Consider the following 16,732-nt stretch of genomic DNA (forward strand, 5'->3'; position numbering starts at 1 on the left):
CCTTCTATCTATATAAGATGATTGACATGCAGGAAATCCATGTGGGAAGTAATAGTTTCACATGGACTTTTGCTGATAGTTCTCAATCCCAGAGAGGCAGGTTCTGCATATAAGATGATTGTCATTTGCTGTTTTGGGAGGTTTGATTTTGAAAGCTCTGTCTTTACCTATGGTAAAGATGGTGTGAATGCATTGCAAACAACAGAAGAAATGTTTTTTATTCATTCATGCATTGTGGGAGTTGTTGACTGGTCCCTACTTGCATACTGTAAGAAGAATAGGGCTTACGTAATTTTTTTTTAGAAATACGTCTTACTCATCAGTACACATAGAAAATCGAAAAGTGGGGACTGTTGTTATGAGAGCACTTCAGTCTTTTCAGTGCCTCTTCTCTGTATCCAACTGGTTTTGGCTGTATTTGCCTAGTTGCATTCTCATCTATCTAATTAGTGCAAAATAGCCACAGCTCTGCTTACCAAAGCAGCAGTATTATCCCTGTGATCCAAAGATGGATCCTTGATCTTTTCTTATTTCAGAGTTTCATGCTACTTCTTGGCTTCTTTGGTCACCAATACAGCTCACCTGCTGCTTATAAATCTTAATTTATTTCAAGACTATTATTCTAGTGCAGTCCTAGCCGGTCTCTGAAATCCTATCGTCGGTAAACTTGAGGTTATTCAAAACTCTGCTCATGGTTTGTTTTAAAGCAAAGAACTGTGGACGCTGGAGATCTGAATTATGGTTTAGTTTGTTTGTGCAACTTAGATGTTATTGACTGGGACAGCCTTCATTGCACGTCCTTAATTGTTCTCGAAGTGATAGTGAGCTACCTCATGCAGACACCTCTAAGCTGAGTGGGAAGGGTGAGATGGATGCAGAGATGGTTCAGTATGACTTGGACAAGTTGAGTAAGTGGACAAATGCATGACAGATGAATTATAATGTGGATATATGTGTGGTTATTTACTTTAGTAGCAAAAACAGGAAGGCAGATTATTATCTTGAATGGTGATATATTGCGAAGACTGGCATTGCAGCAAGATCTGGGTGTCCTTGTACACTAATCACTGAAAGCAAGCATGCGGATGTAGCCAGCAGCGAAGAAGGCATTCATAATAATATGATTTCAGTACAGGAGCAGGGATGTTGCTATAATTATACAAGCCTTGATGAAACCAGAGCATTGTGTGCACTTTGGTTGTCTCATCTGAGGAAGGATGTTCTGGCTATTGTGGGAGTGCAATAAGCGTTTACCACGTTGATTCCTGTAATTGAAGGACTATCGTTAGAGAGACTAGATCAGTTAGCACTGTATTCACTGGAGTTTAGAAGAATGGGGTGTTAGCTCTTAGAAAGCTATAACATTCTAACAGGACTAGACAGGATAAACTCAGGAAGGATGTTCCTGATGATAGAAGAGTCCAGACCCAGGGGTCACAGTCTGAAGATGTGGTGTAGGTCATTTAGGATTGGGGGTGAATAACTTCTTGACCCAGAGTGGTGATGCAGTGGATTTCACAATGGAAGTCAAAATATTCAATGTTTTAGAGAAGAAATTAGATATAGTTTTGGGGCTAAAGGGATCAAAGGTTATTTGGAGAAAGCAGGAATAGGATACAGAGTTGGATGATTAGCCGTGATCAGGTTGAGTGGCCTGCTGATGTTTTCTTTGTCAACCTTCTTGAATTGCTGTTCTGCCTGGGTTATCGTGACACCACCATATTCTCCTGCATGTGAAGAAGAGAGTTCTGGGGTTTTCACTCAGAAACAGTATTTTAAAAAAAGCAATATAGTTCCAAGTCAGGACAGTGTGTTACTTAAAACAGAGCTTGCATGTGGTTGCATTCTCATGCTCCTCTTGTTCTTCCAGGTGGTAAAGTCACAGTTTTGGGAGGTGCCATTCAAGTGCATTACTTCATTGCATCGGATGGTACACACTGCTACCACTTCCCCCTGTTCAGACCAATGTAATGCAGTCAAGGCCCGTACCCAAGCCAAGCAAATTGTTTCTTGGTGAGCTCTGCCTGATAGGTCTGTCAACCAACCCCTTCTATCACTATGATAATGGAGAGTGGACTATTAGGATTGTAGTTGGCTAGGTTGGATTTGTTTTGCTTTTCTACGGACATGACTTATCTGGACAATTTTTCACATTGTTAGGTCGATGTCAGCGTTTATGATTGTACTGAAACAGTTTGCCAAGTGCCAGAGTACCATCTTCAAGCTTATTGTCAGAACGTTGTTGAGGCCTATACATAATTTTTGTAGAGATAACAAGGTGTGAAGCTGGATGAACACAGCAGGCCAAGCAGCATCTTAGGAGCAGGAAAGCTGACGTTTCGGGTCTAGACCCTTCTTCATTCACTTCTGATGAAGGGTCTAGGCCCGAAACGTTAGCTTTCCTGCTCCTAAGATGCTGCTGGGACTGCTGTGTTCATCCAGCTCCACACCTTGTTATCTTGGATTTTCCAGCATCTGCAGTTCCTATTATCTCAGACATAATTTTTGCAAATGCTTCAACCTTGTCTTTTGCGCTGGTACACTGGGCTCACCTGTAGACGAGGGTGGGAGTATTTGTTCAGTCTCTACCAGTTGTTCATTGTTTAATTGTCTATCAACATTTGTATCTGTAACAGGACTGCAGAGTGTAGATCTATTGGCTGTGAGATCGCTTAGCCCTTTCCATTGCCTGCTGCTTTCACTCTGTAGTATGTAAGCAGTCCTGTGTCATAGCTTGGTCTGGTTCATATATCAGTTTTGGGTATGTCTTGTGCTATTCCTGGATTGCCTTCCTGCACTTTATCGTTACCATCAACTCTAGTTTAATGAAGAGTGCTGTGTGATTATAGACCATGGTTGGCTAGATGGGCTGATGATCCACGGGACCTAGTGGATATCCAGGTTTGAGTTGAGAGATCTATTTGAAGTCTGTCTGATTTGACAGTGGTAGTGCTGTTCAAGACAATGAATGATAGCATCAGCATGAAATGGGTGCAACTCTACAAGGACTATGCGCTGAGATCTCTCCTACTGATAAATGTATTTGCGACAGTTTTGTGAGGGTGGGGTAATTAAATTCCCTCTTGCTTGTTCCTTCACCATCTGTTGCAGACCGAGACAGCAGCCATGTCCTTTAGGACATGGTTAGTAGTGGTGTTAGTAGCCACAAAACGACATGACCCACTATCACTAGTATCCTCACATACAGATGAGGAAGGACACCACTTTGATTGGGACAACACATCCATCCTAGGACAAGCCAAACAGAGACACGCACGAGAATTCCTAGAAGCATGGCACTCCAACCGGAACTCTATCAACAAACACATTGATTTGGAGCCAATCTACCATCCCCTGAGAAAAAGAACAGGAAATGACATCACCAATGCAGGAAATGACATCACCAACCCAAGGAAACCTAAACCGATAAATAGAAAGCGGGACATAACACCAGCGCTTCATCGGAGGCTCACTGATGATGTTACCTAGAATGGTAACGAAACGTCTGAAAACTAACCTTCCAGCTCAGCGAGCAAACTCACATCCAGTAGTGGTGTTACCAAGCCAATCTTGTTGATGGACATTGAAGGCCCCCACATGGAATATATTTTGCGCCCTTGCTTCCCTCAGTGCTTCCTCTAAATGGCATTGAATGTGTAACATATTGATTAATTAGCTGAGAGTGGGGCAAGAGGTCACCAGATGGTACTCAGCAGTGGGTTTCCTTATCCATGTTTGATCTGATGACATGGTTCTCCATGGAGTCCACAATCAATGTTGAGGACTCTCATAGCAGCTCCTTTCTGATCATATACTGTTCTGCCACCTCCTGGACTAATTGGCAGGACATATCCAGGAATGGGGATGATGCTGGTGATATCTGGGATACTGTATGGTATGACTGTTTCATGCTGTTACTTGCCTATCTGTGAGACAGCTTTCCCAGTTTCAGCATAAACACCATGTTAGTGAGGAAGACAGATGCTGACAGTGGTGGATTTGCTCTTTTGGTTTCTGGTGTCTAAGTCGTCGTTGGGTGGTCTGTGTGGATTATTATTTTCTTTAGAGTTTGGAACTGTTCAATGCAACTTAACACAGTGTGGAGCTAGAGGAACACAGTAGGCCAGGCAGCATCAGAGGAGCAGGAAAGCTGAAGTTTCAGGCCAGGATCCTCCTTCAGAATTTCTGAAGAAAGGTCCCAACCCGAAACATCAACTTTCCTTCTCCTCTGATGCTGCCTGGCCTGCTGTGTTCCTCCAGCTCCACACTGATATCTCTGACTCGAGCATGTGCCGTTCTTCCTATCTCTAAGTGGCTTGCTAGACCATTTATGTTGAGAGCCAATCATATTGCTGTCTCATGTAAGCTAGATCAGGGAGCAGCAACAGAATTCCTTCTTTTGGTGTTCCTGGACCAGTTTGTGATGTCGCCATTCGACTAGCTTTTAATTCAAAAGTGTTTCAAATTCAAGTGTCACTGTCTGCCAGGGTTCAGAGCCATGTCCCCAGAATACTAGTCTGGAGCTCTTGATTAGTAATCCAATGACAATACCGCTACCCCACTACATCCCCTTAGACCGTCATAACTCTTACTGAGTCATCATCTCCCTGTGCTTTGACTTAGGGTGGCTTTCAGCTAAGCATCATCTTGATATTACCTTCTCATTTTTGTTTACAAACCCTTTGTCTCTGTGTCTACATCCTTGTGTCTAATCTCCTTCAGCCTGGCAAACCTCTGAAATATCTACACTCATCTGATTTCTGACTGCTTCAGGCCCCTTAATGGCCCCTCCACCGGTAGCTGCACTTAACAGCCCCCTGCTCAAAGAATTCTTCCCTAACCCACTTTGACTCACGGCCTCTTTTTCTTTCTTTTGAGATATATCTTAAGGCCTGCTACTTCGGCCAAGCTTTTGCTCGTTTGTGCTTATGTAATTTGTCAGATCCGGTCCCACAGTTCTCCTTTAAAGCTTGCGATGTTATAAGAAATGAATACAAAAAATTGTAAGTACAACATCAATTGACTTCTACTATTGTTGTCATTATCGTTTCGGAAAGTATGATGACTATATGCAGGCATGCAAAATACTTTATTCTGTTCATTTACTTTCCACTTTGTAGCTTTTATAATGTTCTTCACTTGTAGCTCAGGAGTTAATCTATTTAATTTAAACGAGAACTATTCACAGTACTCAGGGCAACACTGTGAAACTTTGAGCCCGAAAACAGCAAATTTTTTCCCCTTTGTTCCTTTAGTTAGCATTGGATGAGTCGGCAGAGTTCTTACCTCTGAATCATACATCACTGCAGAGCTCAGCGCATAAAAATCAAGACTGCCACTTTAGTGTGATATTGATGGAGTTGAAGAACCCACCTTTCCAGTGTTACATTAAACTAAAGCCTAATCTCCCTCTTCAGGTCAATGTAAAATATCCCATTGCACCATTCTTAAGGGCAGAAGAGGAATTGTACATGGTGCCCTGATCTATGTGTAACCCCGAACAAATGTAGTCATCTAATCATTAGGAATGTGATTAAAAATGTTGATGGAATGAGCTGACACAACTAAAGCAGAAGAAGCAGTGTGTGGCTTAAATACCATCCTTCACTTTTGGTATTGTAACTAGATATTACAATCTATTATAAACCATTAATGGAATTTCAATGATGTAGATGACATGAACTGCATATAGTTAAGTTCAATGCAAGGTTCTAAATGTAAGCAAACCTGCATTTAAAGAAATGTACCAGTGATATTTGAATGTTTTTCATTTTATTCCTCATTGCAGTACATTGAATTTCCTAATAAAGTAATATTTTGTTTAAGGCACAGCAACTTAGTCATTCCTTGAACAAGAATTTTCTTTTCTTTATTTAATTTTGAAACTTGGACAGCATGAGATAGAACTGTCAATTATCCAAGTAGGCCATATTCTCTACTGCCTGCATCTCTTGCCAGGAAAATTCTTGCTGATAGTTTTTTTTATTCTATCTATAATGTTTTGTATTCAGTCAACTGCAAGCTCTGAGCTCCACCTTTACATAATCCTAGATCTAAGCAGCTTGCAATTTCTGACCGAAGAGAATGCTATCGGCTCATTCACTATTACAGCTAAAGATAGGAATTGTGTTGTGTAGAGTCAGTGGACTTGAAACATTAACTCTGCTTTCACCCCATTCCAGACCTGCAGAGTTTCTCCAATTTCTGTTTCTGTATTGGATCTCCAACACACAGGTTTTTTAAAATCTAATAAAATAAAGCAATGAGAATTGTTTTAATAGAGAAAACAAGGTGGAGAGCTAGATGAACACAGCAGGCCAAGCAGCATCAGAGGACTAGGAAGGCTGACATTTCGGGCCTAGACCCGAAACATCAGCCTTCCTGATCCTCTGCTCCTTGGCCTGCTGTGTTCATCCATCTGTTACCTGTTGTTATCTCAGATTCCCCAGTATCTGCAGTTCCTACTATCTCAGAATTGTTTTCAGTAGTTCACTCTGAAATGTTTTGCATACAGTGAGTAATTTTCAACTTTGCTGACTGTTGATTGTAAACATATTTACATAGCAGCTTTTGTATGCGCACAAAATTCCACACTTTAAAAGAAGAATGCAAATAATTTGTATTTATACATGTTCTTAATGTGATATAGTAGATCTAGATTCTTTATGGGTGTGGCAGAAAGTAAAATTTGACGCTGAAGAACATAGTGATATTGGGACATATCACCAAAACGTTTGTCAGAGATTCTTAAAGAGCATTCTGAAAGAAGAAAGAGGTTGAGAGGTAATGATACGCTAGGCTTTAAGGATAGCTTAAGACATCTTGGGATTTCCAACCTTTCTAATAATGATAAGTTAGCATTAAGGCACTTTATCTAAATGCTCGTCGTATTCGCAACAAAGTAGATGAATTAATAGCACGAATCCTCTTGAATGATTATGATGTGGTAGACATCACAGACATGGTTGCAGGGAGTTCAGGGCTGGCAGTTAAACATCCAAGGATTCACAACATATTGAAAAGACAGGGAGGTGGGCAGAGGGGGTGGAATTGCCTTGTTAGTTATGAATGGAATTAAATCTACGGCACTGAATGACATAGGGTCAGAAGATATGGAGTCTGTGTGGGTGGAATTGAGGAACCACAAAGGCAAAAACAACTATAATGGGAGTTATGTACAGACTTCCTAATAGTGATCAGCACCAGGGGCGCAAGATGCTCCGAGAAATAGATAGGGCATGTCAGAAAGGCAAGGTCACGGTGATCATGGGGGACTTCAATATGCAGGTGGATTGGGTGAATAATGTTGCCGGTGGATCCAAAGAAAAGGAATTCATGGAATGCTTGCAGGATGGCTTTTTGGAACAGCTTGTGATGGAGCCCACAAGGGAGCAGGCTATTCTAGACTTAGTGCTATGTAATGAGCCAGACTTTATAAAAGACCTTAAAGTAAGGGAACACTTAGGAGGCAGCGATCATAATGTGGTCGAGTCCAGTCTGTGGTTTGAAAGAGAAAAGGCAAAATCGGATGTAATGGTGTTACAGTTAAATAAAGGTAATTACAGGGGCATGAGAGAGGAATTGACAAAAATCGAATGGAAGCAGAGCCTAGCAGGGAAGACAGTAGACTAACAACGGCAGGAGTTTCTGGGTGTAATTGAGGACACAGTACAGAGATTCATCCCAAAGAAAAGAAAGATTGTCTGGGATGGGATTAGACAGCCATGGCTGACAAAGGAAATTAGAAAATATATCAAAGAAAAAGTAAAGTGGCCAAGAGCACTGGGAAATCAGAAGATTAGGAAAGCTACACAAATAAACAGAGGATAACAAAGAGCGCAATAAGGAAGGAGAGGATCAGATATGAAGGTAGGCTAGCTAATAATATTAGAAATAATAGTAAAAGCTTCTTTCAATACAGAAGAAACAAACGAGAGGCAAAAATAGATATTGGGCCGCAAGTGATGGGAGATAAGGAAATAGCTGAAGAACTTAATAAGTACTTTGCGTCGTTCTTCACAGTGGAAGACATGAGTAGTATCCCAACAATTAGGGAGAGCCAGGGGACACAGTGGAGTATGGTAGGCATTACAAAAGAGAAAGTGCTAGAAAAGCTATCAGGTCATCCTGGCCTCGATGGGCTACACGCTAGAGTTCTGAGGGAGGTGGCTGAGGAAATAGCGGAGGCTTTGGTCGTGATCTTTCAAAAGTCACTGGAGTTAGGGAAAGTCCCAGATGATTGGAAAATTGCTGTTGTAACCCCCTTGTTTAAGAAAGGATCAAGGCAAAAGATGGAAAATTATAGGCCGGTTAGCCTAACCTTGGTAGTTGGTAAAATTCTAGAATCCATTGTCAAGGACGAGATTTCTAAATTCCTGGAAGTGCAGGGTCAGATTAGAACAAGTCAGCATGGATTTAGTAAGGGGAGGTCGTGCCTGACAAACCTGTTAGAATTCTTTGAAGAGGTAACAAGTATGGTAGACCGGGGAAGCCCAGTAGATGTTATCTATCTAGACTTCCAAAAGGCCTTTGATGCGGTGCCTCACGGGAGGCTGCTGAGCAAGGTGAGGGCCCATGGTGTTCGAGGTGAGCTACTGGCTTGGATTGAGGATTGGCTGTCTGACAGAAGGCAGAGAGTTGGGATAAAAGGCTCTTTCTCGGAATGGCAGCCGGTGACGAGTGGTGTCCCACAGGGTTCAGTGTTGGGGCCGCAGCTGTTCACCTTATATATTAATGATGAAGGGACTGGGGGCATTCTGGCAAAGTATGCCGATGATACAAAGACAGGTGGACAGGCAGGTAGTACTGAGGAGGTGAGGAAGCTGCAGAAGGACTTGGACAGTTTAGGGGAGTGGTCCAGGAAATGACTGAAATTCAATGTGAGTAAGTGTGAGGTTTTGCACTTTCGAACAAAGAATACAGGCATGGACTATTTTCTAAATGGTGAGAAAATTTGTAAAGCAGAAGTACAAAGGGATCTGGGAGTGTTGGTCCAGGATTCTCTGAAGGTTAACTTGCAGGTAGAGTCCGTAATTAAGAAAGCGAATGTAATGTTGTCGTTTATCTCAAGAGGGTTGGAATATATAAGCAGCGATGCGCTACCGAGGCTTTTTAAAGCTCTAGTTAGGCGCCATTTAGAATACTTTTCGGCCCCACACCTCAGGAAGGACATACTAGCCCTGGAGCATGTCCAGTGGAGATTCACATGGATGATCCCTGGATTGGTAGGTTTAACGTATGATGAACAGCTAAGGATCCTGGGATTGTACTCATTATAAGGTTGAGGGGAGATCTAATAGAAACTTAGAAGATAATGTATGGTTTAGAAGGGGTGGACGCTAGGAAGGTGTTTCTGTTAGGTGGGGAGACTAGGACCCGTGGGCACAGCCTTAAAATTAGAGGGGATAAATTTAAAACTGAAATGAGACGACATTTCTTCAGCCAGAGAGTGGTGGGCTTGTGGAATTTATTGCCACGGAGTGCAGTGGAGGCCAGGATGTTAGATGCCTTCAAGGCAGAGATCGACAAATTCTTGATCTTAGAAGGAATCAAGGGCTATGGGGAGAGTGCAGGGAAGTGGAATTGAAATGCCCATCACATGATTTAAATGACGGAGTGGACTTGATGGGCCGAATGGCCTTACTTCTACTCCTATGTGATTGGTTTTATGGTCTTATAGTGTTCAGGTCTAAGCAGCTGCAGGCTTGTCCGTGAATGGTCAAACAATTAAAATCAAAGCCAGTGAAGAGGGCCAGAATTAGATAATGGTTAATATCTTGAAGGATTACAATTACATTGGCAGCATGGTAGCTCACTGGTTAGCACTGCTGCCTCACAGCACCAGTTCTGGGTTCTTTTCCACCCTTGGGCAACTTCTCCCTGTGTCAGCATGGGTTTCCTCCAGGTGCTGTAGTTTCCTCCTACATCCAGAGATGTGCAGGTTAGGTGACTTGGCCAAGCCAAATTGTCCACAGAGTACAGGGATGCACAGGCTAGCCTTGGAAAATGCACGGTTATTGGGTACGGGGGTGCATCTGGGTCGAACACTCTTTTTGGAGGATCGGTGTAGACTTGATGGACCAAATGGCCTGCTTCACACAGGGATTCTGTGTGGCTGGAGGAGATTATGGATATAGGGAAGGGTGGGATTATGGGAAGATTTGAAAAAAAGGCATGGCTGGGTGGAGAGTTAGTGTCGGTTGGGGGCACAAAGTTGATAAGTGTATGATACTAGGTGCAAGTGAAGAACACATCCTACAGAGATTTGGATCACAACCCTCAAGTCTCTGGAGGGTAGAATATGGGGGCCAGCCAGGAGTGCATCACCATAGTAGAATCTTGAAGCAACAAAGACGTGGATGAGGGATTTAGCGATAGGACAGAAATAAAAGACTAGTGATGTAAACACTACAGACTAAACTTAGTTCAAACGCTAGAAATGTTCACCGATCCTAATTTCCAATCAGCTCCTTTGTTTAGGTGAAAGCAGCCAATCACCTCTTCCTTTCCATCACTTAAAAACTTGAGAGACTTAGTTCTGATACTCTACAGTAAAAGTGCACTTGCTTGAATGCTGTGTCACACGACGTTAGTCATTGTAATCAACCTGCTCGGACATGTTATGAGGTTACTTCAGCGGAGGTGGAACTTGTTCCTAGGCCTTCTGGCTTGGACAGGGCAAATGCCCTACATATAACTAGTAAATTGATAAATTTGCTGAAATATAAACTCTACCCAAAAAGGTTATGTATCACTAAGATGCTCTTCCTGGTTGCCAGTTACATTATGTGCATTATCATAGCTATCTTATGAAAATATCCTCTCTCTTGTGGTTCAGGCTGAATTTATGACAAGACCAGAGAAATCCCAGACTGAAATCTGGTCTAATAGATCATGCCCTATCTTTTAATTTAACAAGGTAGTCTTTCGCTGAAACAAAACACACAACACTGCAGGGTGATAATGGGAACAGCGGATGCTGGAGAATCCAAGATAACAAAGTGTGGAGCTGGATGAACACAGCAGGCCAAGCAGCATCTCAGGAGCACAAAAGCTGACGTTTCGGGCCGAGACCCTTCATCAGAGAGCTCTCTGATGAAGGGTCTAGGCCTGAAACGTCAGCTTTTGTGCTCCTGAGATGCTGCTTGGCCTGCTGTGTTCATCCAGCTTCACACTATTACACAATACTGCAGGGATGGTTTTAGGAATAAAACAAGGCTACTATCAAAATAACAGAAAATAAAACGGAATAAATCAAGCTATTTACATATAACCTTTTTTGAAAGGTGTTTTGAATACAGTGCAAATGCAATCTTATCTACCCTAACACCAGCGCACGATAGTACTCAAACACCAGAGAGAGTTTGCTTCTCTATCACATGTTTGAGTTACTGGCCTTCAGGCTTCGGTAGTGTCTTTCTTGATTAGTCTCAAAACTGTTTCGATTTTTCTCAAACATGAATAACTTCTGGGTTCTAACCAATCAATGCTCTGGAATTGAATCCTGAAACATAGGTAACCTATTTTGTAAGTTTTACATTACCTTTTCCTTTCAGGGAAAACTGTCTCATAGATCTAAATTCCGCTGGGACTTTCAAACTGAAAGTGAAACATTTTCTAAACTGAGGTTTTTTCCCTAAGCAATCAAATTTGCCTCAGTGTTTACTTTGCCTGCTCACAATTGTTCTAAAGGAAACAAGTCACCAACATCATCCCAGGGACTCTTCTCTTCCTCGAGCTCTTGCTCCCTCTCGCGCCCCCTCGCCCCCCCTCGCCCTCGCGCTCGCGCTCTCGCTCCCCCTCGCCCCTTCGCGCTCTCGCTCTCGCTCCCCCTCGCGCCCCTCCGCGCCCTCGCTCCCCCTCGCGCCCCTCCGCGCCCTCGCTCCCCCTCGCGCCCCTCCGCGCCCTCGCTCCCCCTCGCGCCCCTCCGCGCCCTCGCTCCCCCTCGCTCCCCCTCGCTCCCCCTCGCGCCCCTCCGCGCCCTCGCTCCCCCTCGCGCCCCTCCGCGCCCTCGCTCCCCCTCGCGCCCCTCCGCGCCCTCGCTCCCCCTCGCGCCCCTCCGCGCCCTCGCTCCCCCTCGCGCCCCTCCGCGCCCTCGCTCCCCCTCGCGCCCCTCCGCGCCCTCGCTCCCCCTCGCGCCCCTCCGCGCCCTCGCTCCCCCTCGCGCCCCTCCGCGCCCTCGCTCCCCCTCGCGCCCCTCCGCGCCCTCGCTCCCCCTCGCGCCCCTCCGCGCCCTCGCTCCCCCTCGCGCCCCTCCGCGCCCTCGCTCCCCCTCGCGTCCCTCCGTGCCCTCGCTCCGCCTCTCTCCCCCTCGCGCCCCTCCGCGCCCCTCCGCGCCCTCGCTCCCCCTCGCGCCCCTCGCGCCCCTCGCGCCCCCTCGCGCCCCCTCGCTCCCCCTCGCTCCCCCTCGCGCCCCCTCGCGCCCCCTCGCGCCCCCTCGCGCCCCCTCGCGCCCCCTCGCGCCCCCTCGCGCCCCCTCGCGCCCCCTCGCTCCCCCCCGCTCCCCCCCGCGCCCTCGCTCCCCCCCGCGCCCTCGCGCCCCCCCCGCGTCCCCCCGCGCCCTCGCGCTCCCCCCCGCGCCCCTCCGCGCCCTCGCTCCCCCCGCGCCCTCGCTCCCCCCCGCGCTCCCCCTCGCGCCCCTCCGCGCCCTCGCTCCCCCTCGCGTCCCCCCGCGCCCTCGCGCCCCCCCCGCGTCCCTCCGCGCCCTCGCGCTCCCCCCCGCGCCCTCGCTCCCCCCCGCGCTCCCCCTCGCGCCCCTCCGCGCCCTCGCTCCCCCTCGCGCCCCTCCGCGCCCTCGCTCCCCCTCGCGCCCCTCCGCGCCCTCGCGCCCCTCCGCGCCCTCGCTCCCCCTCGCGCCCCTCCGCGCCCTCGCTCCCCCTCGCGCCCCTCCGCGCCCTCGCTCCCCCTCGCGCCCCTCCGCGCCCTCGCTCCCCCTCGCGCCCCTCCGCGCCCTCGCGCCCCTCCGCGCCCTCGCTCCCCCTCGCGCCCCTCCGCGCCCTCGCTCCCCCTCGCGCCCCTCCGCGCCCTCGCTCCCCCTCGCGCCCCTCCGCGCCCTCGCTCCCCCTCGCGCCCCTCCGCGCCCTCGCTCCCCCTCGCGCCCCTCCGCGCCCTCGCTCCCCCTCGCGCCCCTCCGCGCCCTCGCTCCCCCTCGCGCCCCTCCGCGCCCTCGCTCCCCCTCGCGCCCCTCCGCGCCCTCGCTCCCCCTCGCGCCCCTCCGCGCCCTCGCTCCCCCTCGCGCCCCTCCGCGCCCTCGCTCCCCCTCGCGCCCCTCCGCGCCCTCGCTCCCCCTCGCGCCCCTCCGCGCCCTCGCTCCCCCCGTCTCCGAAATTGTGTTTTGTTTTTCTGAACAAATCATAGCTCCAGAAATGCTGGCAAGTTAATCGTTACAGCTGCTCATACACGGATCAAAAAACAATTGTCACCAGTTCAAAATCCAAACCTTAAGATAGATAATATTAAAATGTGAATAAATCACTCATCTTACATCACTTCTGTTAAATAGACTGCCGCGCGATTTTTTGAGGGTACTGGTCATAATGGTGTTTGGTGCACTTGCAGATATTGTTTGAAAGAGCAGTAATTTTCCTGTGTTTAAGCATGCAGTTAATTATAGTACCTTATGAAAGATCAAATGTTTTTGATTGAACCACGTAAAATTGCTGTCAGTATTTTTGTTAGAACGTTCTGAGTGAACAGTTTTGAGGTACAGTGCATTGCTTGTTGTTTCATTTGTTTTCATTTGAAATTCTCTGCAGGCATCTGAACCTGAGTGTAAGACCGAAGCCACTGTCTACGTTAGTTAGAAGTGGAGTCCCTGAGGCTCTACGGGGTGAAGTTTGGCAACTACTTGCAGGATGTCATAACAATGACCAGATGGTAGAAGACTATAGAATTCTTATCACAAAAGTAAGTATTTCTATATTTAAGCAAATTGCATCTTTTATTAAAAGGAATTGCCAAAGCAATAATCAAAGGTTTTATTTATTTAGACATGTATGTATTTTCTATGTCGTTTATTTTTGCTGCTAATTAATTTGAAAATTGATGAAGTTCTTAAATGGGCTGCAGTTGTTACAAACTATGCATTGTTCATGAGCGCATGCAAATAAAATTGAAGACCTGGTTAGACCTCGCTGGTTATATTTCGATATTTTGGTCAACGTGTTCAGACGCATTATGACGCACCTTTGGTCGGATTGTATCTGCACCATTAGTCCCAGAGCTAAGAACACTACTACTGCACAGTAACAGCCTAAAGCCATACTTCATGATTACTTCATGGTGTGTTCATTGCCTATTAAACTCCATATTTCAAAGCCTTTCTGAATAATCCAATTAAGAACAATTGTTTCTTCAAAGATGATGTGAAGAAAAATTTATAGGAGTCTCTGCTGTTAATCTTGCATTCAGAATTTGACTCAGTAGCTCTGAATTGAGTTCTTTCATTGCAATTATTTTGGAAAGTGATTGCCCCAGTGTTGATATATAACTTTGTAGGACCCTTGTCTGTAGTTTGACTGAAAACTTTTTGTCTTTATCCTTGACAATACACTGTACGTTGATGCTAGTGTAAACTGGTGGCTGAATCTGGAGCAAGACACGACTTGTGTCCAGAGCAAAATAATGATACTCAAGAAGAGAATTTAACCTCCACTTTCAGGATTAGCTGAAAAATAACAATGTGTGTAGTGTAAATGCATTTTTATTTTGTAGTCAAGTGTTCACTAACTTATATTTTAACACTTCGGTTGAAATTGAATTTGAATAAAAACAAGGTACTTTCAAGATGCATCAGAAAGAACGAGATTTGACAAAGCCAAGGTGCTACATTCTGCCTATCTTTGCACACACAATCAACTGGTGTAAAAGTATCCTTTGGACTTGAAAGAAAACCAAAGCGTGCTGGAAATATTTAGGTGTATCAGCTTCTGTAGAGTGAAACTGAATTTTATGTGATGTTCCCTACTTAAATATACTTCTGGTGCAACTTTGCAGAGAGTAGAATTTCGCGTAAATGATTAAAGTACAATAGACTGAAATTTTTGTTAATCAAGGCAAACTTGTGCATTTATAATGGTCCAAACGTGATCATTATTGACGTGCAGGGATAGTAACTTTTTTCTGAATAGCTTTCAGTAGTGTAAACGGTAAACACTTATGAGCAGATTTCAAGTATATTGTTAAACGTGTAAATTTTCGAAATCCTAGAATAGGCTTGTCCAACAGGGCTGGCTGGGAATTAGCTCAGCTGCCAGTTGTATGACCTTCCCCTGCAACCGCAGGAAATGCTACACTTGCCCCCACACCACCTCCCTCACCCCTATCCCAGGCCCCAAGATGACTTTCCATATTAAGCAGAGGTTCACCTGCACATCTGCCAATATGGTATACTGCGTCCACTGCACCCGCTGTGGCTTCCTCTACATTGGGGAAACCAAGCGGAGGCTTGGGGACTGCTTTGCAGAACACCTCCGCTCGGTTCGCAATAAACAACTGCACCTCCCAGTCGCAAACCATTTCCACTCCCCCTCCCATTCTTTAGATGACATGTCCATCACGGGCCTCCTGCAGTGCCACAATGATGCCACCCGAAGGTTGCAGGAACAGCAACTCCTCATATTCCGCTTGGGAACCCTGCAGCCCAATGGTATCAATGTGGACTTCACCAGCTTCAAAATCTCCCCTTCCCCCACCACATCCCAAAACCAGCCCAGTTCGTCCCCTCCGCCCACTGCACCACACAACCAGCCCAGCTCTTCCCCTCCACCCACTACATCCCAAAACCAGTCCAACCTATCTCTGCCTCCCTAACCTGTTCTTCCTCACCCATCCCTTCCTCCCACCCCAAGCCGCACCTCCATCTCCTACCTACTAACCTCATGCCACCTCCTTGACCTGTCCGTCTTCCCTGGACTGACCTATCCCCTCCCTACCTCCCCACCTATACTCTCCTCTCCACCTATCTTGTTTTCTCTCCATCTTCGGTCCGCCTCCCCTCTTTCCCTATTTATTCCAGAACCCTCACCCCATCCCCCTCTCTGATGAAGGGTCTGGGCCTGAAACATCAGCTTTTGTGCTCCTGAGATGCTGCTGGGCCTGCTGTGTTCATCCAGCCTCACATTTTATTATCTTGGGTTCTCCAGCATCTGCAGTTCCCATTATCACTGCCAGTTGTATGGGATTGGGGGTAGGGCTGGGAGAGTCAGAATGACGATTCTCTGAAGTTCGATTCTGGGGAGGAACAGGGCTGATTGAAGTAACTATTAGTTAATCTTTTTAGGTTGGCCTTGGTCCCCACCTCCATTCCCTGCTGATCAGGACTCGTGGCCTAGTCTTTTTCTCTTTCTGCTTAACTGAAAAGGCAAAAATTACTTTGGATTAGTTCTGCATGGAACTCTTTGGTCATAGTTAGTAATTAAACGGTAAATTTGATGTTTTGCAATTCATTCTGAAGTTAATACATCCTGTTGGTGCAAACTTATCTTTGGCTCAAAGGCACCCACACCAAGTGAGAAAATCAAAATGTGCGCCTCTTGCTCTATCCTTCCCTACCCCATAAAGTGAATAGTTTGGACCACCCTGATTCAGAGTTTATTCAAGAATATTTCCCAGTTGAGATTATTGTGACTCCTGTTTCATAAGCAAAGTTACATCAGTTGCTTGCACAGATTAAGAATAAAATTTGTCCATATGTGCATTTCAATTATGTTTTTATGATTATATTGCTTACTTT

At 46.1% G+C, this 16,732-nt stretch overlaps 1 protein-coding gene across 3 annotated transcripts in view; it reads left to right on the forward strand.

Moving 5' to 3' along the window:
- The window catches only part of LOC125465259 (rab GTPase-activating protein 1), a 205,985-nt gene that overhangs the window by 86,303 nt on the left and 102,950 nt on the right, over positions 1–16,732 (forward strand). For all 3 annotated transcript variants that reach the window (XM_059638399.1, XM_059638398.1, XM_059638400.1), the window contains one exon: positions 13,755–13,905. In XM_059638399.1, the coding sequence (XP_059494382.1) occupies positions 13,755–13,905 (151 nt within the window). The remainder of the gene's footprint in view (positions 1–13,754; positions 13,906–16,732) is intronic.

The sequence above is a fragment of the Stegostoma tigrinum genome, chromosome 29 (assembly GCF_030684315.1).
Source record: "Stegostoma tigrinum isolate sSteTig4 chromosome 29, sSteTig4.hap1, whole genome shotgun sequence".
NCBI lineage: Eukaryota > Metazoa > Chordata > Chondrichthyes > Orectolobiformes > Stegostomatidae > Stegostoma > Stegostoma tigrinum.